We start from the raw sequence: 27,292 nt of genomic DNA on the forward strand, positions 1-27,292 counted from the left end.
TTATCAATCTGTAATAAAAGACGTGAGGAAATTCTGTCTTTTTTAAAGACAAAAATTTTTGAGGCGAAATACCCAAAAAGAAGTTTGTAAAAATTTTATTATCTTTGATCTTGATTTCCATTCACTAAAATTTAACGTTTCTTCAAGCAACTAGTAATAAATGTCTTTTAACGCCAACATTTTATTTATTTGGTCTACCTATTTCATTTAATATGTAAACAAATACGTTAGGACTGATGCAAATATATTTTGTTATTAATAGTAGTAAGGATATGCAGAAATACAGTAAAAAATGGCAACGAAATATCACTGATTATCATCCTGTTGGACAAGTGGATTTTAACGTAAAGTAAAGTGTTAAGGAAAATCTTTTACGGGCTCCGCTAAAACATAGCTTCGGAAGAATGATAAAATCCACTCATGACCAATAGGAAATTACGTTATAACACACCGGCAAAAGTGTTATTTTTAAAAGCCTTTAATTTTTAACGGAAAACTTACAGAATGCGGCACTAAGACCATTAGAAAAGCTCTTGAAAATCGAATGCTTTTATTAACTTTACTAAGATAATTACTTCAATGGATTTTTATATGATTAACAGTAGACGAATTTGAGTGAAGAAACTTATTAAGAGACTTCTGCCTGATTTACTTTGCCAAGTATCGACTAGCTTGAGTAAGGATAATTTGTTCACCCAGTATCGTAGGTGACCAAAAAAACATTATTATATAAATTGAAATAGAAATTGACAAAATGAAAAAAAAGGACTCCCACTGAAAGTCAATTGGATGGAAAGTTTTCCAGAAAAAGCTAACTTTAATCAAGGTGACTAATTTAATAAGTATAATTTATTCACTATCAACAATCAAATATTTTTTCGTCTACGAAAAGCCCTAGACATTGTTTCCTGCTTTGAGTTGGGAGATTGTACGTTTTTTTAATAACATTTCCTTGGCGGCAATTAATTAAATTTGCAAAGGCGCCCGAACTTTCAAAATGTCCCTGATCAAAAATTCATGGGTTTAATTAAAGGATTCGAACCGTCCCAGCAACTTTCCCAGCCTGTCGCTTCCCTCTTCTCGAACATCTAAACCAAAATGTATATTTCTGTAGTTCCTTTTGCATTGATAATGTACGATTTTAATGATATCCTCATTATACTGCCCTTAATGCCGCAGTTTAATTATCTTTAAGCCCAAAAGATATTTAAATATTTTGGATATCAAAGTTTTGAATAATCGATACTCCACTAACTGCACCAGGGATTAGTAAATGTTTTAAGCAAGATAATTTCCAGAATAAATGATGTAATCATAACCCAGTCGTTTAAACGACGCTATTAAAATATTTTCGATTTCATTTTAAGCCAGCCAGTAAACTCATTTTTTCCGATTAAAACATATAAGATATATATCAACCAATAAACGTTTAAACCACGAGGTATCTATTGGAAATGTTTCCATATATTGACATTTGTGCATTAGGCAGGAAATAATATTTCAAATAATCGGGAGAACTAAAAATATTTTTTGCCAATGAAATTATAAATTTAATGTATTCAGTTCTTACCTTTAAAAGTATGTACTAGTTGATTTGTCATTATGTGCCATAGTTGAGGATCCGTATCGGCAACAACAACAACATGTTGTCCATTAGGGGTACATTCGATCAATCGAACATCTGGTGTTATCATCGATTTCGCTTGGCTAGGCAATGGTGGTTGTAACCAATCATTTAAAGGAACTACAAGAGGTAGTGTAAATCCATCACACCACGCCATTGCTGAGGTGACCAAATCGCTCATCAAACCTCCTCCACGTTCCGTTACGGGTCTCAACCAAGAGATTAGCTTCAAAGACGCAAATCGATTAGTGTATAGCAAAAAGATACTGCAAGTCAAAGCAAATTTATCAAGCCAGAGTTCAAATGTAATTTTCAGTTCTATTCGAAATCAAATAAAACTACCGAAGAATTCGTTAAAGCATTACGTCTTAACGTTACATCTTCTCTTTCTATAATCAACTAAATGGTAGAGTCGGAGGCCTCGAGCTTAAAAACTTAAAACTCTTTGACGAAACTTGCATAAATATTGGAGAAACGCTTGGTTTAGTAATATCAGGAGAGTGCACATAGGAATCATTTTCGATTGCATACACACCATGATTTACATACAAACTAAATTTAGTTTCAAAAGGATACGAATGAGGAATTTTATTTAGACTAGAACGACACAGTTCACTTTAGATACACTTTTTCCTGTTCCAATTTTGTCTGAATGTATTGGTTTTCACAAAAAGTTCATAAAAGAGAATTTAGATAATACAAAATAATTATTAAAAACTCATAAATTTGGAGGAAAATATAATGATTTTAATAAACATCTGATCCAATCTAAATTTGTATCAAAGATTAAGAATTATGAAATTATGGTTACTGGACGTAAGAAGTCTTTTTAAAATAAACGCTATTTATTTAGAACATGCACTATAAAATTAATCAAAGCAAAATCAAGAATGATGCAAAATTGATATAAATATGCTAACTTTATTTCCGTTACAGCAAATTTTTGAAAATTACAATTTATTTTATAGCCTCTCATTAAGAAAGCCAATAAATCCATAGGAAAGTCAGTTAGTGAAAAAAATGATGTAAAGCACTACCGTAATTTGAACCACTACAATTATTTATGTCCCACAAGTTTCATTGAATATTTATTATTTATTATCATGACTCCAAAACCTGTAAATTTCTGAAACAGGGTCAGTCATAATTAAGTTTACAAACGTTTTACAGTAGATTCCGTCGATCATTATTTATATTACTGTGATAAATAAACCTCCAAAGATTTATTGGAAACATTGTAATTTATTCGTACATCCGAGGAGAGTGATGATGATGAAATTAAATTTTGGATATATTGAGAAATAACTCTAGCACGTTTCCTTATGTGTAAATTATAAATTTAGTTTTAGCAATGGTGTCCATATGCCTGAACGCATATTTGTAAAGAAAAAAATAGGACCCCAGTCTTTCTAAATGTAAAAAATAGAGGGTACTTTCCAATTTATTTATAAGAAAAAAAAAGAAAATCTTTTGACATTTGTTTGCTCGAAGCCTCGTTTCCAATTAAAACATTAATAACTTAAGCGTGCGTTTTATCGATTTATCTAAATAATTTATTATTTAGTACTAATCAAATAAACTACAAAATAAATAAAAATAAAATAAACTGAACACTAAATTATATGTTGAAAACGCTCTTCATTGGCATCTCAACTTGGGTATATTAATAAATTTGAATTTGTTCAAAGAATCTTGTCAGATCTTCCTAAAGTAAGCGAATAAGCGAGGTGACACTTAAACAGAAAACCGAAGAAAACAATATTTGCTATCCAGTTTGTACCGAGTTCATTAACAACTGTTCTAAGCTATTCAGCTCAGCGGTTAACGGGAATAAAAAATTGTTAATTTTGTTTGTTTCCAAGTTGCAATAAACGGATATTGATGAGTAATAAAAGTTAGAACGCGATGATACACAAAAAATCTAACGTAATTTTTCAATTTTATCTTTCTGTCAGGAACGACATACTTTTACTTTTTCCTGCAAGAAAGTGAATTTATTGTATTTAAAAAATATATGTCTCAATTTCAATTGCGTTTGACTTTGGTTTTGAGCACTTTTAGTGCTAAACAGCCATGCTGATTTAAAAAGAATGGTTAGTTTTGTTTTACTAAGGAGAAATTCTCCTCGTTAGGAAGTCTTTTTCGAATCTGAAGTGAGTGTGATCAATTTCCGAGAGATCGGCAACATGAGCATCAAATTATATTGATGAACAATAAAAATCAGATCGCGATGATACATAAAAGCTCTAAACGATCAGAGCTTTTTTTTTTCGATAGCCGGAGAATATGTATCGAGACTTTTTATCATTCAGTCATTAAATTACTTGCGACAGAGCGGATTTTTCTTAGATTTGGCTCTCATGTTCTTGATAGCAAAATTTAAAGTTAAAAATGATTTATTTATAACAATCAAAACCGACGTTTAATCAGTAAGATGTGTAGTAATAATGTCCATAGCAATTAATTATAAAAGCTTATATGATATTGATATTAGCCGGATTTAAAAAAAACGTACTAAAGCCTGATGATCTTACCTGCGTGCCGAGCTGAAACGAATCCCGTGTCAAAACATCGGTCGACATTTTAATCGAAAAATAAACGAGTTCAATTTCTCTATCCAGTAAGTAACAGCGAACGTGCTCCAGCAGACACCTCAAATAGCTCACGGAGAAAGTTTGAAGCTACGAAGTAAAAATATATATCGTTGAAAACAAAATATATCAGTTTTTCATCTATACAGCATCCATATTTTTTATTTTCACTCCGGCTCTTGGCCCTAGCACTAATTTCCAAGAGCCAATTTAAATTTAGTATAAGCTAATTAAATAACATGTAATTTTTCATTATTCCATTCCGCCATAAAGAACAAAACTTTTGATTAAATATGTGTATTTCTTACGAACTAACTTGTTATTTTATACAAAATTGCAAAATCATACAAGGTAGAAGGTTATATCCTACTAGGTAAGTGGCCTTCTACAAAATCTCGGAGCTTGCAGGACTTGTGTCTGGATATTAAAAAGTTAAATACTTAATTATAACACTCTTGTTATTTAATAAAATTCCTTGACCTATAAAATTATTTTACGAGCATAAAATTGTGTTTTAGAAGACTTCGACATCCTTGATATGCGGCAAGCATTCTCAAACCCTATTTAATAGTTATGTGCGTTATGGTCGCACAATGCAATTTATTATTAATTATTTGAACCTACATGATTAGATTATAAACCTCAAATGCTACATCGACTTTGAGAACGTTTGTTGCCGATGTAAGATCTAAGACAAACGTTCAGTAGAATTATCAATAGATCACTACATTTTAGCCACGAATGCAGTTTTACCACTGAAACTACCAATCGTAAGACCTTCGGTTTTGAATTAAATGTATTAAGTTTGTGATTAATGACTGATTTGCGTAGTAGACCCGATAAATGAAAACACAATGCCATTGCAAAATTGGGAACAAAATCAACTAATATTCCAAATACATAAATTAAATTTGTAAGCTCAAAATATTATGCGAAATTGCCTGAAAAAATTGAAATACCTCCACTACACCTAAATACATTCAACTACCCTGAAAACCAATTAGGTATTTATGCAGAATTAAGCGCAAGAATTATTATCTTCACCTTATTAAAGAAAAACGAGAATTTCCGCTGTATAATGAAGCTTACTTTTTGCGTTCTTTGAAAATATTTCACATTCCTTCTTTGATAATTTATTCGGATTAATGAAGCTCCTTTTAAGGCTTAGGCTTAAGTGAACATTTGCATTGTTCTTTATATAGTATTAATAAAGAACAATAAATGTCTGGATATGCCTTTTAAATATAATGAAGTATTTATACTAAACTGCTCAACAAAATAAACGTTAAACGGCCAAATTTGGCCTCACTTTGGAACTCGATAAATTATGACTTCTGCGAGCTATTTGATTTCTGTTTAAAGTGTTATGTAGCACCATTCTTTTTCTATCAGTGTATGTTTTTACAATAAATTGGTGCTTCAGTTAAAGTTTCTACAGGGGGGCATTTTCAAGTGAAGAAAGGGCTTACTCTCTTTTGAGAACATGCAGTTGTAATTTGGCTCCTCCACCAGTCAACCTTAACCGACTCATATCAAGCATAGATAATCCTAAACTGTTTGAACATAAATTTAACTTTAATTCAAAGTCTACCATAATACTAAATTTCAGGGGCAATTCCGATTGGGTCACTGTTAATGCAATCCTGTGGATTGAATTTTTGTCTTGAGCTTCGACGGCAGCTGTAGATCTTGAAAATCGGTCCAAGACGAAATATATTAGCACTGCGAGACCAAAAGGTCGATTTTTTTCCATAACTCCGTAAATAAAAAGATAGAAAAAAAACGAAAACCCGTTTTGAGATTTGATGTCTATCTCTATGCCTTTTATGTTAAAATCAAAAAAAATTTTTTTCTCAATTGGGAGCATGCCAAACTTTCACAAATTTTGCATTGCTACATTTGCCATCCTGTAGAAACATTAACTGAATCACTAATTTTGTGTAAAAAGACGTACTGATTTTAAACACCTTGTGCATCATAGAATTTTAAATCGTTACAGTCACTTCGAGCAAGATGTTTGTTTTACAAGCATAATATATTCATTCAACACTGCGACTTGCTTGAAACTCTACCTAATGGTGTAAAAGAGAATTCCCTATGGTGGTATATTTTTAAGAAATTAATTACACAGGAAACGCCTGCAAATTCGGTTGTTGCAAAATTCCGAAGATGGGAACAAAACAAGATTTTGTATTTCCACTAAAATTACGCAACCGTGTCATTGGAATAAAACAGCCAGGATTTAGACAACAAAGTTTCGCTTCTTTAGCGAAGCTAAACTTCAATGTAGCTCACTATTTTATAAAGTTAGCTCTGTGGTTTCGTTTCAAAAAATTATTTTAAATCTGATGCTGGATGTTTAGGTTTGCCAGGAATTAAAATAATTTTTTAAATTCGGATCTCTTGTTTTTGTTAATCCTGAACATAAACACTCAATATTAACTTAATAATTAAGTGTTCAATATATTGGAACTCCCAATGGGTTGCAAGAATGCATCCACGTAAACCAATTAAACAATTCTAGAATTATATTACATAGCATATATTTGGTATAGAAGAATACAAGAAGATTATAATTAAAGTCCAGCTATCGCTTTAAACACAACTTTTGATATCAAATATTTTTGGTTTAATGGAACCAAATCAATCAGTTGCCTATTGCCCATTCTTACTTATACATACAATTCACTCTCTCTGAAATAGTTAATATATACTTACCGCAGCTAGCAGAAAGTCGTAATTGCACATGCACAAATTCTTCAATTTTGCTATATCTCCACTTTTAAGCAAATGAATCCAGGCTTCTTCCACATGCCTGAGTCGATATGTAACATCTTTATGTAATGTGGACTGAAATGGCGTTTCTTTGATCTCAGACAGCAGCGGCGCTGAAAGAATTTGAACACAAATTTTCAAGCATATTTTGAAATTGAATTGACATACATAAGTTCTTGACGAAATGTTCACAAAAACGCAAAATGTCAGAACGAAACACAACATTTAAAGAGCCATTTCAATGGACGTCTGCCCAAATTTTTACCAAGGCTTACTTGGAGCCAACTGTGAAAAAATTCAGTATATTTATCGAAGAAATTAGCTTTTAAAGGTATATTTTCAACCTTGCTATTTTATAATAGTTCAATGATTATTTGACAACTATTAGTATAGTTAAAAATCAACTAGTGCGAAACTATATTAAGGTAGCCAATTTCGACGGTAAAAAAATTACGATTCTATAAATGTTGTATGAAAAATCACAACAGCAGCTAAGTATCCGGACAGAGATTTGATAACAACATTGTACGTTTTACAGCGGGTTTGTCGTTAGCTATTTAATTGTGACCATCAGAACTTAAATCTATAGAGATGTCGAATATTAACACAACTTACATTCCTTGTAGAAACGTTAAATAGGTCGATTGTTTTACATAATAAATTCGCGGAATCTACGGTGCACACTTCATTACAAGCAAATTCTGCTAAAACAATAAATTTTAATCTGTCGAAGAAAGTGACACTGATCGCAATTGAACAAGCAATTAAGGCCGTGCTGAAATAGATAGAAACTAGCATCGGAACCAGGCAGGAAATATCATTGGAAGATTTCTCAGTGATTTGTCTTGATCTCGAACTTTGAAGAAATTACTTAGGTGTCCAGAAACAAGGTGAACACGGACTACTTATCTGCCGTTTATCAACTTTTTTTCACCATAAAAATTTCCTTTACCTTGAAGTTGTAATATCAGATTCAAACAGTCTTGTAAGCCGTAAAACTTAAAGGTGTAGAGCGAAATTTCGAAGCTAAGTTGATCATCATAAAATGGACACCTTTTAAGAGCGCTTCAATTATAAACTTCACCTTTGACCGTGTCTCTGCTTCATAGTTAATGCGTTAACACCTTGACTGCGTTTTAAGTTGTTAAACAACCGAGGCACTGATCTTCGATCCCAGGAAGCCCAATTAAGGAACAAAATTAATGTTTTTTTTTGCGTTGGGAACTTTATGAAAAAATTTAACTTTAAAAGCCTGAGAATTCTAACCAACTTATTAGAGTTGTTCAAACTCTCGCTGGCATTGAAAGCTATTTCCTAACCTAACCGACTTTAGTAATCGCCTTCTTCTAATACATGTTGGGGTGCAGGACTTGAGGGACATGTAAAATAGTGGATATTCTCATCGAGCGCAACACGATTCATCACACATTTCCTTGCTTCTTCCTCAGCTTGCCAGTTCTATAGAATAATTTTAATTATAATCCCAAGCTTTTACATGATCTATTGGTGGCCAATGCAGTGGCCCGTTATTAAATTCTATATCAGCTTTCCGTGCGATTCGAGACTTATTGCCAACTACTATAACCATTTCCATTTTCCTGCGACTGCGATCAAAATTAAACGCATTTTGCGGGGAATTCGAAAAAAATTTACATAAGTTATGAAGCCACTAGCCAGATAATACTTTATTAATGAAAACGGTAATATTCGGGCTCGAAGTATTTTCATATTCATTCAAGTCAAGTTAATAAAACTTTTTGATTAAAAATTGTTCTGCTTTGATATGATGTCTGTCTAATTACAATTTATCGTTATAAATGGTGGTGCACCTAAACTTAGAAATTAGTTTTCAAGATTTCCGTAAAACTTGATAAGCTGTATCCTATGAATAAGTTTAATTTAAATTGGGAAAAATACAATCTTAATCTGATCCAGCTAAGTCTTTAAGTTAGAATATTATTTCAAGGAAAGCGATATGAAAAATGGCGGAGCTTTACCTGAAATTTACTTATTATTTAAACAACTTTTTACCCAAAAAATATTTAAATTTTTCTTCAAATATTACTTATTTGCATATTTAGGAGACAGATATGTTCCTGTTAAATCTAATGAAGAAAATGTGTAATTTTTGATCATTTAATTATTTTAAGCTGAGTTCCCGATGGAACTTCCAGCGCTTTGCGAAATTACAGTAAAGTATGTTTCCAAATATCGAAATAGTGAATTAATGGATGACAAATTATTGAAATTGAAAAAATTGTGCAAGCAATTAGAAAACGTTGCACCACATAGAAGGACACTAACGAATTCTCAATTTCCCATGGGCCGCCGCAATACTTGTGCGGAAAAGAACCGCTTAAACTTAGCAAACAACAAAAAAGGAGGACTGATGGGACACGCCCCTTGCAGAAAAAATTTTCCACGATGGGTCTGTACTATCATCCCAGCTGTAGAGGTTGCGAATTAGAGAACGAAACAACTCTATATCTAATGCGCTACTGCACGGCAAAGGCAAAGGCAACAGAAGACGAAGCCTACTGGGAATTTCTAAATTCGTCGTCTAAATAAATCCTAAAATGTATTTATTTCCCCAGTTTTATTCAATTAATTGAATGTACGCATGTTCTAAACCTTATCGATAACAAAAATAAAGACAAAATTTTACTTTTTTGCATAATTGTGAACAGTATCCTGGCGAGCTGTACCAGTATTTATGTAATTGGTGCAATTATCAGATGAATATTTGCCAAACACACGAGATAATATTTTTAGAAATATTCATTAAATATTCACAGTCCCCGGAGGGAAAACAAGTCATTATATTAACAATAGGAACTTTGGGAATACAATTTTACGATAACGATCCTATATTAGCTAATTAACATAAATTGCGAATTGACAAAACTGCTGAACTGGATTCTAACATGCAATTATGAGGGTGCAATATCTGAAAATATTAAACGAATGGAAATAACTAGTCTTCAACATTTCGGAAACTGTTCATTTATGGAACATTTAACGATTTGTGAAATATGGGCAATATTAATTTCAACTGCTGCTTAAAAGTTGCAATTTCATGGGTTATTCTTCATGATATTTGCCTGGACCATCATAAGCATAACTTGTACTGCCGTTGGTGTTCATGTTCATGTAACATGTAACATGCGGATTTGGAGAAAAACTGCTACTAGATCTCCTCAGCACTTATTACAAGAATTTACATTGAATTTATGTCACAACTTAGTAAATTCCTGTATGAATGTAGGTACTGATTAGGAAATATTGATGATCATTCGTTTTATTTATAGTTAGCAAAGCTCAACGTTTATGCAATCAGACAACATTTTCATATAACCTTTTAAAACGAGTATTATAATTCGTAGTATAATAAGTGCGGTATGTTTCACAAAAAATAAAATTAAAAATATTGTATTAGTACTCACCGGGTTCTCCTTCGGATGCTTCGTCGTCACTATTGTCTCCTAAAAACTCCCCGAAGAATAATGTGGCCATTTCTGTGTGCAAACTTTTAATCATATCCGAGCTTGACAAATATCTTATTTTGGTCAATTCCTTAATCATTGTATGTCGCCAGTCAATCAGAAGTATTCCACTCATTATCTTCTCCCGGATCAACGGTTCTGAAAAACATTTAAAAAATAGTCCTATACAGATGCACCAATATTAGATATCAATCTGCTTCTGATCAAATTGATTCAGCAAATTAACTCTATTGTGCAAGTGAAAATGTTAATGAAATTTAATTTGGTTTAGATAGTTATCCGTCCGCAAACACACAAAGTAACTCTTTGGCAATATTCTATTAAATGCATTATTATATTGCTACTTAGACAGAAGTTACAAATAAACACCACGTTTGTCAGCAAAATCGTACAACCTGTGGTGATGAGCGCAACTGAGCAAATATTTCTTTAAAGCTTCTGTAAACTGTAATATTTAAAGAAAACTGCGGAACTTGATGCTCAAGAGCATTTTCCTAATAAATGGAAATTTTCTTCATTGGCTAAGCCAAAAAAGTCAGCTAATTAAATTTAACTAAAACTACCACTTATTTTCGGAGGAATACTTCACTGGTTAATTGCGGACGTTCATCAATCAGCAAAGAAGCACGCCATTAATCAATTTGTATAAATTTGGCTTGACAGTCTTTAATCAAAACATTTTTCCAGTAAAGTTCATGAAAATTGAAATCAATAACTAATAAACTATCACTTATTAGAGGCTAATTTTCGGTATATTCAATTAAATTAAGTAAAGTATAAGATGGCATTCACAGCTGGTCAATGTATCGGTTGAAAACTTTTCTCGGCATCGTGTACCATGGCAATAACTTCCCCACTTTCGTTCATATCTGAGGTGAATATTATCGAAAGCGATGAGTTGTTTTTCGTGTCTCTCTACGATGACTGGTGAATTTTCTAATTCAAGTAAAAGTCTTGAAACAAAAGTAACCAGTGTAGCTTTGGAAGCTGAAGCTTATGCAAAATTTTCATTCAGTGTTTATAATTCAAATCAGATTTACATCTTCACTCGATAAATTGCTCATAGAAATGATAATTTTTTCAAGGAGCTGAAAGAAAGGAATAACTGACAACATGTAGGGACCAATTTTGCAATAGAAAAGAGAGAAAATAATTCATAGAGAAGTAGCTACATAAATATAAATATTATAAAAACGTTATGAATATTATTGAAGTTGAAGCCTGAAGCCATAAGATCCATATTCGCCACTATTATGTGTATCTAAATGATGAATTAATTCAAACAGATTGAATAATGAGATATTCAACAGAATAAAAAAATTATTTAATTATATGCTTTGTTCTTGTGTCATTTGAAAATGAACAATGAACATTTTACATTTCTATCCATTCTCGTTAAGACTTTTTAATAATAATTTTCTCAATGCCCATTGGTATATTTTTCACATTTCCTTTTAAAATTTCTGTAATTTTTTCATAACATTTTCTATTTTTGTCCCTTCTAATACTATTATCCGATCACTGTTTGAATAGCACAAGAGAACTATAATCCATCTTTTTCAATTGGATTATAATTCTGCAAGTGTTCAAATATTAGAAATAAGGCTTAAATCCGGAATATAACCGAAATATAACACTATTACACAAATTATTTGCTGAAAGCTTCTGGAAACTAGAAACTCTTCGCATGTATTTTCGACTAAACCTAGCTTTAAAATTAGTTGGTCAAAGTAATTCTACAGAAAATTAATATTAAGCTAGCTTTTAATTACCCTATTTGCATTCAAATACTTTCGTAAATTTTCTATCAAACTTTGCATATACAGCTTGTTTATAATTAGACAAACACGTGTTTTTAACCGGATGCTAGACGTAAATAAAATTTCCGTTGGATATCAGACTATAAATGTCAAACTTCTAAATTCACGTTGGAATCAATGAAATAAATATAAATTTTGTTTGAAGTATTGATAGGTAGGCGCTATGACCAACGAACGGGAAAAATATGTAAATTGTATAACAAACGGAAAAGCCAACTGGACCCGACATTAAAAAAAGCTAAATATATAAAAAGGCCTTTTGGAGGGCGGACGTGACATCACGGAAAAGTGATTTATGTTCCACTGCTAAAAAGGTTCAAACATAAGGAAAATAAAGCAGCCAAGGTTCAGCTCACTTGAGGCCTAATGCAAAACATCTTTCCAAGTTATGCTGTAGGGTTTAATAAGAATAGACAAGCTTTGCCTTTGTTTTACGACGTCGCATCTTTCTACTAACATTCTCTTTAATCGTAATTGATAACTTGAGTTTGCAGATAATTAGGTTAATCAGATATTTCTAGATACATTTTTACTCGATTTATAACTGAGTAATATTTCACATTCTATGACTAAATTGAATTTTTCAATATTTTCTTCATCTTCAATGTAGACGGTAAATGACGTCAAGGTTAACTTCAAGCTTCTACACACATCTCTTGTTTTGTAAGCAGTTACACGTTAATCTTCAATGAGCAATTTGGACTTGATAGCAGTTGTTTGCATTGACATAGGACCTTATCAATTATCAAGGATTTTCAGAGTAAGAAATTAGTCTATCAACAAATAACGAACCATAACTAATAAAACATTGGGTGGATGGATATAATAGGAAAATCCTCCAGTTATTTGAGAAACATAAGATTTTGCTCAAAAATATATTTGGAACAAATCAAACCGAAAAGGAATAATAACAAGGACATGACGAACTTATCTAAATATAAAAATATAATGCTCGAGTGTGAGGTAAATATTCTGAATGAAAATGAGACGATGACAAGATACAATTCGAGAGGAAAGAACCCGGTCAGAGTAGATTAACTCAGACACATCAAAACAATTTTAAAGGAAAGTAAATATGTAAAGAGAAGCTTGGTAGTTGCCTTAGCCGAAAATTGACATGTTAAACAGCACAAGCAGAATATTACAATTATCTGATGCATTTGACTAGTTTAAAAATATTCAAATCTTATGTAAATTTCACTGAATCCATCACTGAAAAGATGATGGATGGATTCATATTTCGTATTGTCACCACCGGTTTGAGTAGATTTAAAGAAAAAATACATTATATTAATTCTGATAAAGACGACATATTGATTAATACGTTTAATATTCACATAGACGTTGATTGTTAGCAAGTAGCAAAATTCAATTACGAAATAGAGTTTGGGGAAATACTATAAATTGAAAGCTAGTAATATTACAATCATCTGTTGCGTCATTATGTTCTAGCAGTTGCATGTCTAGAATACCACAAGTATAAAGCGCGTATTTATAAGCAAAATTAAAAAATGCAGTTATTAATACGATTATAGCCTGAATGCATTTGCAGTCTTTAGAAAGTCCATTTCAAAATGCAAAGCTAGAATAATGCTATTAATTGAAAAATGAGGGCAGAAAGACCGATTAGGTCGATAACCTTTTTCTGTAGGAAATAAAGATTATTTAAATATATATATTGAGAAATGAAAAAATGTAGTTAGGTACATATAATCCTGTTTTCCATTCTTCATTTCTATTTCTCGAATACTGTACAGTCTTATATACACAGAGATAATAAATACATTTTATTGAAAATTCGAAAAAAATGAAAAAATATTTCGGAAGGTTTTGGTTTAGTCACAGAACTGCTATTAAGATAAGTTGCTGATTTGCAAATTCAGATCACAAAGCCCCGAATGTGAATTTGGACCGAAAAATGTAATTCCGTCCTCTAAGCCGGAATATAATCTGCATAATTCCGAGTTAGAAACCGGAAAAATGCAATTTCAGTTTCAATTACCTAATAATTTAAGGTAAGGTAATGTGTACTTTACCCATTATTTGAATGTGTTTTATTCCAATCTGGTGTGAAGCTTCGAGATAATTTAAAATTATTCTTCACACGCTTTCATGAACGGAGAGTTAAATCTGATTTGTAATTTACTGAGTGAAACTATTTATAATTATTAACAAATAACATGTTCTATTAATATTAAGACCACACCAGACTTTTGCAGTGAAAATGAAAATATACAGTATCATAAACTTAGAGTGTCTTCCTACAAATACAAAGTCAGGTTTAAGCAGAAATATCCGTTGCGGTTCGATATTTTAGATTGATATTGAAATGGAAAAAAGTGTGAAAGACATGTTAATTTAACATTTTGAAGGGTGCAGTGGAAAGGTAACGAGCGAAAGTATAACAGACAGTACAAAAATAGTTCAAAGCAAAAGTCATCACCACTAACTGGACCGAATTGTTTAAACTGGTAATACAAACTAAACCATTTTGTATGAGATGGAAAATGACAGGAATTATACAAAATGAAGCCAATACTTTTGCATAGAAACTGTGAAAAACATCAACATGTTGACAGTAGAAAGTATCGGAAACAAATATCGTATTATTGAAGCAACATAAAAGAAGCCGTCAATAACAATTCCAATCATCTTATGTAAAATAATACAAAATTGAATATTCGAAAAAGCCCATAAAACCTATTTCAAATTATTTGCGAAAATGGAGTCAAAACAAATGTTATAAATATGCTTTTCCCAAATAAAGTTCCGTGTGTGGATAAGGAAGTCATCGTATTTCTCAGGATATATAAGAGTGGTTCGCTCTTAATGCTTGTATTGCTTAACAAAATATCAGATGTGAATAAGTTAAAATAATTATAGAATTGAAATTTCTAAATTTATATCCATTTGATTAGTAGATTCAAAATCAGCATTGAATAATTATTTTAATAACACACTTAACTTATTAAGGAACTAGATAAGTGGAAAATTATTGAAAAGCAGCTGGAATAGACTTCTATATGAGTTAGCGTTGCATGTTATTACTCCGATCATCCGAATTAGTTGTATTTTTTAAATTAAATTTAGGTATACAAATTTTATGGAAAAAAAATCCGACAAGAATTCGTTTTTAGTATAGTCATCATATTCTATTTTGGGAATCACTTTGCGTTTACTAGACTTTTTCGACACTTTCGAGCATCTAGAGACATTCCGATATTGAATCCAAATTTAGCAATGCCGTTTAAAACTACGCCACTAAGAGGATTTCTATGACCTGGAAAATATATGTGAGACGTTTGTCGCAGTAGAACAAAACTCAGCAGCCATATACAATTTGATGATGCGATCCCAAATGATTCCTATGTGAAGCATGGCGCTTTGGTCACGGGAAGCCTCATAAGAAGAGGTAATGAATAAGCTTCCTCCACAGAGTAAAGTAAAAAAAGCGATTGCAAAACCGGTTCCCTCCAGCTAACTGCAAAATTAGCTTAGTACGCGCCAGTGATGCCAAACAGATTATATACTAATCCTAATATATTTGTTTGAACTATGCTCCTTCCTTATCTTTCGACCTTTACCAACCTTTCTGGTGTAATTTAATAATTTGCTTAACAACTGGATTAATTAATTTTAGCCACGCACGCAATAAATATATTATAACACGAAGCAAGCCTGTTTGAATAGTTTTTTTGGTAGTTATTATACTACAATAAGTACTTTCCGCCTTAAGGTTCATATGTATATGAAACTGAAGCATCTTCAGACTAACCCCGATGAACTATAGAGATTGATAGGGTATGTGCCGTAAATGCAAATGAAATACCACGCAGAAAGTTTAAGATAGGAAATTTTTATTTAACTTTCATATTACATATAAAAACGGATGAGGTCTGATTTATATTTCCTCAATAATTTACATATATAGTTAATCTCGACAAACCGTTCACTCAAATTGTTTCATGCAATATCGATGTTATCACCGAAACGTAATATTAAAATGCAAAATACGGTTTATATAAAAACTGGAATTGCTGATGTTGATGTCGATAATACCGGAAATGTTTTTTTAAAGTATGCAAAAAATACACAGATTCAAAATATTGGGACGCAATAATGAAAATCCGCAAATAAAATCAGTGGTATTATCAAGCTCAATCGGCATCTATCGCTAGAAATACATGAGGCCAGAAACACAAAACTATTGAAAAACGATTAAATGCTGTGTAGCGTAAACATCTATTGCGATTTTATCAATATTTAATAATCATTCAGCAATTATTTGAAACTTTTGCCTAAACAATTGAGCTTTTGGTTAGCTACTGAAAAACTGGGCGGCTCCAAGAAGGTGCAATACTGGCAAGCGGCGAAAAATTAAATACTCAAGAAAAATGTAAATCGGAACAGACACAATTCCAGAGACAATTAATAAAAACGTTCATTTAAATGTGTGCTTGTGTTCAAGGTGTCTATTTAGTACAGAATTTCTTAAAAATAACCATGTTTTCACCATCAAGCATTTTCATAAAGAAAATTGGGGAAACTAGTACAAATCAACCCTAATGTCCTAATGTAGTCGTTGAAATCAGATAATTCTCACACGTCTTTCCAAATTTTTAAAAATATTCCCGGTATTAGTAAATAAATCACAGTCGAATGCCGAGAAGACTGTCTAACTGCAAATATGTAATAATATAAAATTGATAATAGGAGTGGCACTGATCTTCTGCAGTATACAATTGTGTCTGATTTGGTGCTAAAAATGCATAATGTTTAAAAAAAAATTGAAAAATTCGAAAACATGTTTTTAAACAATGTGAATTACATATTCTGTTTAATACGATAATACTGTATAAAATGTATGCCAAACCCGTTGCAAAATAAAGCATAATGATTTTTTTTCGCACCGCGACCTAAATGTCTGTATTGCAAGCAATACAATAGATAGAAATTGAAACAATTAGATGGAAGAAATGATACATATTACGTAAATCAGCAAGCTTCTGTTCTGACCGCTTTAGGGGCGCCATCATACATGATTTGTTAAATGTGTACAAAAGTTTGATCCTGACACACCTTATAGAACGAGAATTGATTTTTTCATCGCCTATTAAAATTGTTCTTTTTTGATATTTTTTTCTGCATTTGCTGTACCAAAAAGTCTTCCGTTCTCATTTTTCGATACTCTTTCATTACGTTTATGTAATCTCACGGAAAATAGAATCGTCCTAAGAGTTTTAAAGCTGATTCGATATCAGAAACGGCTGGATCGTTGAATTTAAAACTTGAAAATAATATCTTCGAGGTGGTGGGTCGCCAGGCCAGCAGAATATATTTTTGGATTAAAATTTATTAAATGTAGCGGCTCTGACCTCCACACGAATCGTTTCATAGAATTGAATATTTTATATCTGACGAGTTTAGAACGAAGTTTAGTTTCAACATGATTTATTCAGCACGAGCCACCTTCTGCGCCTCTCTTGCAGATAATTCTTCTACACAAACGTAACATTCGTCTCAGTTTGTCACAAAATACCCAAATTTGTCTGGTAAGGATAAAAATATTAATTGGACCCCGAGAAATCTTTTAACTCCAAAGTAGTTGGACAATTATCATATGGTCGATTTCAAACTTGAAGAATAAATCTAACCGCTTTTATAACCCTGGGATATAATTGCCTTATTTATGCTAATAAAATGCAAAATGAATGTGCAATAAAGAATGTTAAGTGTAAGACATTGAAAACACAGACAAATGATTAGTTAATACTGTTCTGTATTTCGGGTTGGCTGTCGTTTGCAAAAGATGTCTGCGCTGTTTGTAGCAAGATATGAAAAATACCTAAAAAAGTACCAAGTAACAAGTTTAGTTGACATATATTTTCATTTACTCTGATCACTAAAGTGAAGACTGGAAGGAGAAAACGCGAAAACTCTGGAATAAAAACTGTTAGAAAATATTATAAGTTTCAAAATTTGCATTTTTTCTAGGTGTTGCTCATCCAACCTGTAAATGTTAATTGGTCGAGTTGAAATTTCATTAAAATCTGTAAATTATCATCTAGACGATTAAGCAAAACTTCCTTTCTTTCGTAGTAATGTTGTTTGTATTTTTTTAATTTTTTCAACTTCTTCTTTTTCTAATTCTTATATTGTTTTGTCTAGCAAATAGTCTTCTAATCTTTCCAGGACCCACTAATTCATTAACAGTTCATAAAAAGTTTGGAGATTTATCTTGAATATTAACCTCGAATTATTACGCACTTTCTAATAAACGATATTACTAGTATTTATAGGATGAGCGAGCGAAACCCATACAGCTAGTTAACTAGTTCTTCTTATTGCACATTTTTTTACAGCATAACGCCTCACATTTCTACACGTATGTGGGATTTTTCTAATTTAGTTTAGTTTGCAAATACTTCGTGTTTCACATGAAATTTTCAGAGTTGAACGCGCTTGATTTTACAATTTCGTAGTTACGACTTTTAAATGGAAGATATATTTTAGTTATGGCGGCGAGCTTATTAATGTTCATTTTGCTGTGGTTGTTGGGGTAAGAATTTAAAAACTATGAGCAATAAAGGCAGAACACATAGATGCAAATAAATTAAACAGTTATGCATTTTATGCAGACATCTTCATAAATGCGAATGCTTTAACTAAGAAAACCTAAGTATAAAAAGTAATTATTTCTGTGTTCCCATAAACCTCCTGAAAATATTTCCTGATTAATCCGGCGATATCATATTTTGTAAATTTTGCACATCCCAAATAAAATATATAAAACTCACTCGGTTAAACATAAGGACCATATCTCCTTGTCAAGAGCATTTCAATTAATTTTATTGTTCCCTAAAAACTTGAGAAAGCCAGATATTAGGGACTATGTCATCTCATGGAATTTCTTTTTTCTGGATTTACTGCCCCTAATACTTGATCGCTTCCAATAAGAAAATGAAATATCGTGAAATGGGCTTCAAAAAGCGTTGACAAAAAATCGAAAGACAAGCAAACGTGGACTGAATTTATTTGAAAGACGTATTTTAATAATCCCTTAGGCCTTAATCAAAATTACATTTAGTATTTCTCTAAAGTTCTTTAGGTTGCGTTGAAGTCATGCTCGCAGGGTGGTCTAAAGCATGTGGGTGGAAAGATCTTAGTATTCGAAAGACATGTTTTGACGCATTCCTTTTGGAACTGTCTTTGGATAAGATAATTTTAAAGGGCTTTCTCAAATTAATACTTAAACGATTTAAACTTAAAAAAAAATTGAAGCTTATATTAATGCAGCAACCAGTATAATTTCAGAAGCAGGTTTTAGATAATTTTGAGGTTTTCGTTATATCCTACCGTTACCTGCTGTTATCATCCCGAATTAACAGACTTTTATTTCAAAGTCATGGTTAGTACGATGGTCGTCTTTAATATAATCGTTCTACCAGATTAAAATAAAATTAAACTGATTTTTCCTTTGGGCAGATTAGTTGTCAGTCAATATTATCTATCCCACACTTAATCTTTAAAGTATGTGCGATATTGAGAATAAAAATAATATCTATCCAGGCGTGAAGTTATTATGTATTCCGTTATGGACATAGGCTTTATAGCAAGTAATGTAGGTAGATTGGGTATGGTAAAAGTGGTGACATTTATATGTGCAGTGTTAGATCAGTTAGATCACTTCTTCTGGAATTTAAACAAATCTTGCATAGCCGAAGTGTTAACCCTTCTAATTCTACATTGTTTTTATTGTTTCCCAGTATTAGCTTAGTATTTCCTTCGTCTTACACGTGTAAGACTTCGGCTGCTTAAAGCCAACAGTGTTCAGTGCAAAATATTTGCGAATGGCACGTACCGTTTTTTGCGTGAAAAATGTTTTTCTTTGTATTTACATACCGCAGTTGACAAAGGATTTATTGACGCTCTTGGCCTTAGTGCTATAATGCCTTTGGCAATGTGATATTACCGAGTCCCACAAACTAATTTTGCTTTGTTGATATAAGGATTCTGGGTTTATTATCCTGTTGCTGTTTTTTCCATCAGATATTGTTTTCCTAAATCTTTTCGCCCTCCATGTTCCGAAATGCAAAGGTCTCCAGCGAAACAAGTTTGCGCTATTTTGTACCAAATGCGTGCAAAAACATTGATGCGAAAAGACACATTACAAATATAATTTTTCATCACAAAACTGCTCACCTTGTGATCAAACACACAGTCACTAATAAATCCATGAGTTTTCAGACATTGAAGTCGAATTATTTCCTAAAATGTAGGTACATATGAGTAACCCTGTATATACATATATGGGTCATAATTGCAAGGTGAGCAAAATTGGTCGTTTTTATGAGTTATTTAGGAAGATATAGCAGATACCAAGAAAGTGCGTATGACAATTTTAATTTTTCCTTCAAAAACCAGAAGAAACTTGGATCTTTCATATTATCTAGAAAATATTTAGCCTGCAGATTCTCAAAGTTTCTATTAAATTCAGATAAATTCTCCGCATGGAGAAATATTGGCCGAAAGTTTAAAATTTGCTCCCACTCAAACTCGCTGATATAAAAAAAATCGTAACGTTTAACCGTAAACCAGTAAAAACTTGCATCTTTCATTGTAATTACGAAATTTCAATCTATAACGGCTAAGAATTTAATTCCAATGGCATCAAATGTTTATTTTTGTCGATTTTGCAAATGTTGGTCAAAACATGAACCTTTCCATCCAAGTGTACTCGCTAGTATTGAAAATTCACAACCTCTATTCTAGAACATGCAGAAACGTAGATCTTTCACAATCTATATTTATCTGAAATCTAAAAAGTTAATTTAAATAACATCAAATCTTGATTTTCCCCAAATTGCGGAATATTGGAAAAAATTGGAATATTCGGAGACTAGCAAAAACCTGAATATTTCACAATCTGTAGAAACCATTCTAGTCTACCAATGCTGATGGTTTGATTCAAATTACATAGAATTTAGGTTTTTGCCGTATGTTGATCGAAAAATGAACGTGTCCTTCCAAGTTAATTTGCTACTAAAAAAATGGCAACTTTAAAAATAGAATAGGCAATAACTTGCAATTATCTCGAAGATTGAAGATATTTGAAGCTACACGTGCTGAAAAGTTCATTTAAATATCATCAAATCCTGATTTTTGCCGACTTTGCCTTCAAATAATATGGGTGGAAACGATTGTTCCACCCAAGTTTGCTCCGAAGTTTTAAAAACTCGTAAGTTCCACTCTGGCACAAGTATATTATATAAGTGCATATTTAATACAATGCCTGTATACAAAAATTATTATGGTAAATAGTAATCAATTTGCCAAAAAATATCGTTTGGCTTTTTCTTGCTTAGTGGCATATTTCATTTTCTTAGAAGGTAAGTGCCGGGCTTATTAAAAAATTGTAGAATGGCGTTCTTCAGGACCCTCATTTTCCGCTGCTTAATTCAACAAACTCTGCATTTATGAAGCTCGGCATTGCGGAAGGTTTAACAGGCACGGCTAAATGGCTTTATACTATAATAGGCTTGTCGCTGATTCTAAATCCTTTCATTTTCAATTAGAAAATTTAATTTCAGCGTATAACAAAAGGCTACAGTAACAAAATAGGAAATTAAAGAGATCATGCCAGTTGGAAAGCATACACATGTCATGACTTTATTAGGCCAATGTGCCACGAACATACTGAACTAAAATGCATAATGCTAGAGTTTAGAATATTAGTATGTTACCATGTGAACGAGTATTTGATCAGTTTAATTTAAACTTGTTTGTCTGAGTTTCTACTTCGTTCAACGCGATTAGATAAACTTAAATCAGTTGTATTAATGTAGGCTCACTGCTCGAATAAGCTTAAAGCCTCAATTTCTATCTCTAAATACGCAGTTTTACAACGTTTGAGACAAGACCAAAGCTAAACGCATTTAAACGTGCGGGATTTAGTTCACGGATCAGTTCTAAATGGTTTGTAATTTTTAGGCTAATAATTACTTAAGTCGTTGGGCTTAATTTATATATAGATGTAAATAGGTCTCAACATGTTAATCGTAATGCTATATTAGACGGTCGCAGTTGGTCATTTTCATATACCGATATGTATGAATAGGAGACGAGACTGAAAATAAACCCGAAGTAGAAATTGGTTTGATTACTACTGCAGTTAGAGTCGTTTACAATTAACTAAAAGCATTCAACTGGGAAGCGCTAAGTATTAAATAAATTAGTTAATGCTCGTTTCTCACAGCTAGAAATCAGTAATGTGAACTAGGTTTTATTGGAGCTAATTCGACGATCTTCGTATAGTGATATTTACAATTAGTAAAGCATAAATCATATTGCATGATTGACCAATTCACCATGCACAACTAGATTAATTAGCAAAAGTGGTCCTTAAAACAAAAGGAAACTCCCAGATTTTTCGAGTACAATTTCAGTCAGGCGACTCAGACCATTTCTTCCAACAGAGAGAGCAGACTGGTCAACCATCGAAAAATATATATTATCACTGTTGGAAATATGCCAACAGAACTTGTAGTTCTTTTAGACTTAATGACTGTTACGTAATGTTTTAAAAATGTACTTGATGTAATGGACTTCAAAGTTAAATTACTCAAATAGTGTATCTAAAATGTAAAATTGTAATTTACAACTTTAATTGTCTTGGTCGAACCAACGAACAACGAATCAATTGTCGTGATTTCTTCGAAACACTGTTCAAGGTGGTCAATAAAAATATCGGTAGAAACAAAAACCTTTCTTAATTTTATGAAAAACAAATTTGAGTAACTAATTCACATAAGTGAATATTATATTTATAACTCGTACCAAAAATTACTCAACTTCTTCCATATAATAAATCATGCACATTTTTAAGTTCTTCAGAAATTATTAAAAAATATTTCAAAAATTGACTATTTATTTTTTTATTATGAGAAAAAAATTTAAAAGCCCAAAATTGTTTAAAAGCATTGAATATTTACGCATTTCGTGTTATATCAAGGGAACTTGACGTTATATTTGTTAAAACTTTTCAAAAGTAGGCAAGGTTGAATGTGGATCTTCTCTTTAGATCACTTGTGTATGACACATCCAGCTGCTTCATAAAAATGTGCTTTACTTTATTACTCGGTTTCATAAAAATTGCGGAAGAAACTAAATCGAGAGCTCGTGTGAAAAGCTTTGAATTCCGTTGGAGCGTTGAATGTGCATTTAACTATTGCTCTGCACAACATATCCAGTTGGAAAGACTGAATGTTTTATAAAAATCGAACAAAAGATCAAGAGCATTTAATTTAGCATGAAAAATATTTCGCTCTATGATTGCAGCGGAATGGTTTTCTCATATTTGATTGGTAAACCTGTTTTCAGAAACGTGCATTTGAAAATATTTGCGTGCAAACAGACTCTTTCTACAAAACAGTCAACAATAAAATAACGGAACTCAAACTGCAAATGATTCATCCAAAGGGACGATCAGGAAAACAATGATATCATCACGTTAACTCTGTAGTTCGCTGCTTTCGGAAAGTGGTAGAAGGCTCAATATTGATGAGCTTTTTTGGAAATTGTGACTCAATTTTCAGTTTGGTACAGGAGGCACAGAAAATAAAATTTGATGCCATTAAGGCAAGTGCGATAGTTTATCCGTTATCTGCTAACTGGAACATTAAAATCTTCAATTCGGAGTACAACTTAATTGTTTGTTCAATTGTAGTGTGAGGTTTTTGATGATTAACGAGTTGAAAATGGAGAATGAGGCGACAGCTTGCAGGAAGCTGGGAAACATTATTTCTAAACTATAAATCCTTTAGGTTAAACTGAGTTTAGATTTTTCGAGAAGCAACTGAAGTTGATGGAATTTTTATATTTCTTTATTTGCTCTATTCATTTCAAATAATTAAACTTGTAACTAAGCTTCTGTAATACTAAAGAATGGTTTGCTTTCTTTCCAGGTGGCCCGATGTAGCTTTCGGTAAGTTTGCCTTACTTACTTTGCCCCTGGTTGCCATGTTGATGTAGAGCTTTTAGTGCCATATTATTGACTTGTATTTTATGAAATTTTTGCGTATCATTGTCGTAAACAGGCCTTAAAAAGCTTTTACTTAAACCTTAACTTAAACTCAGATATTTACGTTGACAAATGAGTTTCAGACTGTGAAGAAGTGGCCCAGGTCAAGATTTTAAGCAGACAATAAATATTATATAATATTTCATTTTGTAGAAGTAGATTGCAACCTGGGTTGTAGTTTTGTAACTTAATAAAAACGAAAATATTTGAATTATAACTTGAATATTGTCGCCACGCTAAGAGCTTGACATTCTAACAAACAAATTTATCCGATTGGTTTTAGAGATGATCCTCTTTTGAGACATTTAGCTGCCAATAAATGTTAGTTTATTTATCATGTACACACAAAGAAAGACACTTAGAGTAAACCCACAATTAACAAAGGAGTCTCTATGAGCAAAACATTATATTCTTCCAATTAGGGTACTTCGCGTTAAATGCATTTGAGATTTTTTAACTGAAAATGTTTGGCTTGGAAAATCGTCTGTTCGGCATAAAACTCTTCACAAATGTCAACTTTTTCAACCAATATGAATTTCCCAAAGATTTTCTTTTTCAAAAGCTTGCACACTCTCTGTGTTCGAACTTTTTTTGCTTCATTGCTGTTGCCGCTATCCAATTTGAGGCTGATATAATTTTTACAGCTACTTGTTTGAGCTTCTGAGGGGTTTTGGAGCGTTTGAAATGCCTTGAGATTGAACGAGGTTTAACAGTTTTTCAATTTCTGGAAAATGTTACTAACTGACCGAGTTACAGGGCAATGAGTGGAAGTATATGCAAATTTGAGAGTTTTACTTATTTGATGTAAACTGTTGCAATTTCCAACTTTCTTAAAGACAGTGAATGTGTCGATAATACACTTTGCAAATAATATCAAGCTCTATTTTGAAAATGAGTTAATAGAGGTAAAAATTGAAAGTATTTTGTTTGGAAAATCGTCATTTCGATCTTAAAATCATAATAACTTCCAAGTTTTTCAAACGATTGCAATTTTCCAAACAGATCCTTTTTTCATAAATAAAACGTCCGTTTTGCAACGAACTTCGACATTTACAAATCGACCCGATATTAACAGAGTTATGCAGGACATTTCTACATAATAAAGCTGTTTTTCCAAAAAAATTGCTATCTTTCATCCACAAAGAAAACATTGATAACATCTGTCTTGCAAAATCGTGTAAGAGAGTTAAACCAAAAATTTCCACAGCAATAAAATATTACTATATCTTTTTTATATTAATATCCTGGGAGCTTTCAATGTCTATATCTCAGAAAAAGAAAGAAGTTAATTAAAGGCAATAATAAAAACACGCAACACAAATTTTAAAACGTTCTTGCTCCGTTTTTCGCAGGGCAAATAGATGATAAACTACAAAGGATTTTAGCAGCATCTGATATGGTCATTCTGTTATTAGTACTAATAAGCAAACCTTTGACAAATTTTGCAACATCCTATCTTCTGATAATGTTTATTAAATAGGTTTCTCTCGTGTGGACATCAATGGTTTAGCGTGCGGCAGACACAAAGCGGACTAGCATAGTGGCAAAAGTTTGTACTGGACCCCAAAGTGACCGTCCCAATATGAATGAAATATCATCGCTTTGGTTTCATATAGTTAGTTTCCTGAACTGGATATATAGTAACTTTGTATATATAATTTAACAATTTACCAAATGTTTTAAACGGCAGTTGAAGTTATCTCGATACTTTTGAATTGGAAGCAGAGATGCGAGTTTAGCAAGGAAAGAGCACAACTTTCATTATGAAGTTTATGATCAATTCTTTAATAAGGCTCTAACAGAGCAAGTGCAAATAAACCACAGCAGTTAAATTTGCAAGTACTTTAAAGTTTATTTGGGGTGAGAAAGCACGAAGAATTAACAGCACATTCTATCCACCTAAATACAGTGTGGCTCTTTTAAAACCTGAACTCTCTGGAGAAGGACAGTCCTTGATGTAAAATCGTCACATTTTTGTTATATATATCAGGGACTACTTTATACACTTTTAGTCGCAAAAATTAAAACAAACATATTTTAACTAGTTTTTTTAAAGAAGTTTGAATTCGCCTTTTGAATAAATATAAATTGGGTGTCCCATTATTTCTATTCAATAATTTCATCTCATGAAGCAGGCCATTTGCCCAGATAAAAGCAGCAACAAATACTTATCGCTAATAAAATGCCATATAACTTTACTTTTTCAATTGTTCTAGGATATTATTTGCGATTGCCAATATAGTGGCACGTAGTTCTTCCTAGATATATAAAAATTTTGCTTCAAGAAATTCAAGGAAAAAATCGGAAAGCATCATGTCAGGACTCCGCGGTGACAACACAATGAAAGAAGCGTTTAAACATATCGACCAATTTTCAAGCTGCCGTTCAGCTCTTTCCTCACTACCACTGTATTTTGACGCCGAATGAATCTAATTAAAATTCAACAAGTTCCCTCTTAATTTAATTGCAGCCAAATAACATATAAACTAACAAGTGTCTAATTTCATTCGAGTTAAGCTTCGTTAACAAGTCCCTGAGCTTTATCTGCTCGTACACCAGTGTCTCGGAGTCCTTAAATTTAATATCAAACTAGACATAGCAAAATATTTTTTTTATTAGTTTAGTTAGTGCAGTGCGTTAAATCAGAATTGGAGGCGGACATTGCGCTGCGCATCGGAGGCGGATAAATCACGACCACTCATGTTGCCCCACTCCCATTCCACAGGCATATAATAGTATAAAAACAGCATTAGTACCAGTAAGAAAAACACTCCAAATTCAAATCCAAAGTCCTCAATCATTCAAACCCACTAATCCAAGATACATTTAATATCACCCCACCTCCAAATAACCAGGGCCAAAAATCCATCACGGCCCCCCTTAACTGGGATTAGCTCCCC

At 32.2% G+C, this 27,292-nt stretch overlaps 1 protein-coding gene across 3 annotated transcripts in view; it reads right to left on the minus strand.

Moving 5' to 3' along the window:
* The window catches only part of LOC109538010 (protein qui-1), a 182,128-nt gene that overhangs the window by 64,846 nt on the left and 89,990 nt on the right, over positions 1–27,292 (minus strand). For all 3 annotated transcript variants that reach the window (XM_048667731.1, XM_019905042.2, XM_019905043.2), the window contains 4 exons: positions 10,434–10,631; positions 6,934–7,103; positions 4,159–4,305; positions 1,571–1,850 (listed from right to left, as the gene is read on the minus strand). In XM_048667731.1, coding sequence (XP_048523688.1) covers positions 1,571–1,850; positions 4,159–4,305; positions 6,934–7,103; positions 10,434–10,631 — 795 coding nt within the window. The remainder of the gene's footprint in view (positions 1–1,570; positions 1,851–4,158; positions 4,306–6,933; positions 7,104–10,433; positions 10,632–27,292) is intronic.

The sequence above is a fragment of the Dendroctonus ponderosae genome, unplaced genomic scaffold (genome assembly GCF_020466585.1).
Source record: "Dendroctonus ponderosae isolate FM_Combo_2020 unplaced genomic scaffold, Dpon_F_20191213v2 Dpon_F_20191213_1, whole genome shotgun sequence".
Taxonomy (NCBI): domain Eukaryota; kingdom Metazoa; phylum Arthropoda; class Insecta; order Coleoptera; family Curculionidae; genus Dendroctonus; species Dendroctonus ponderosae.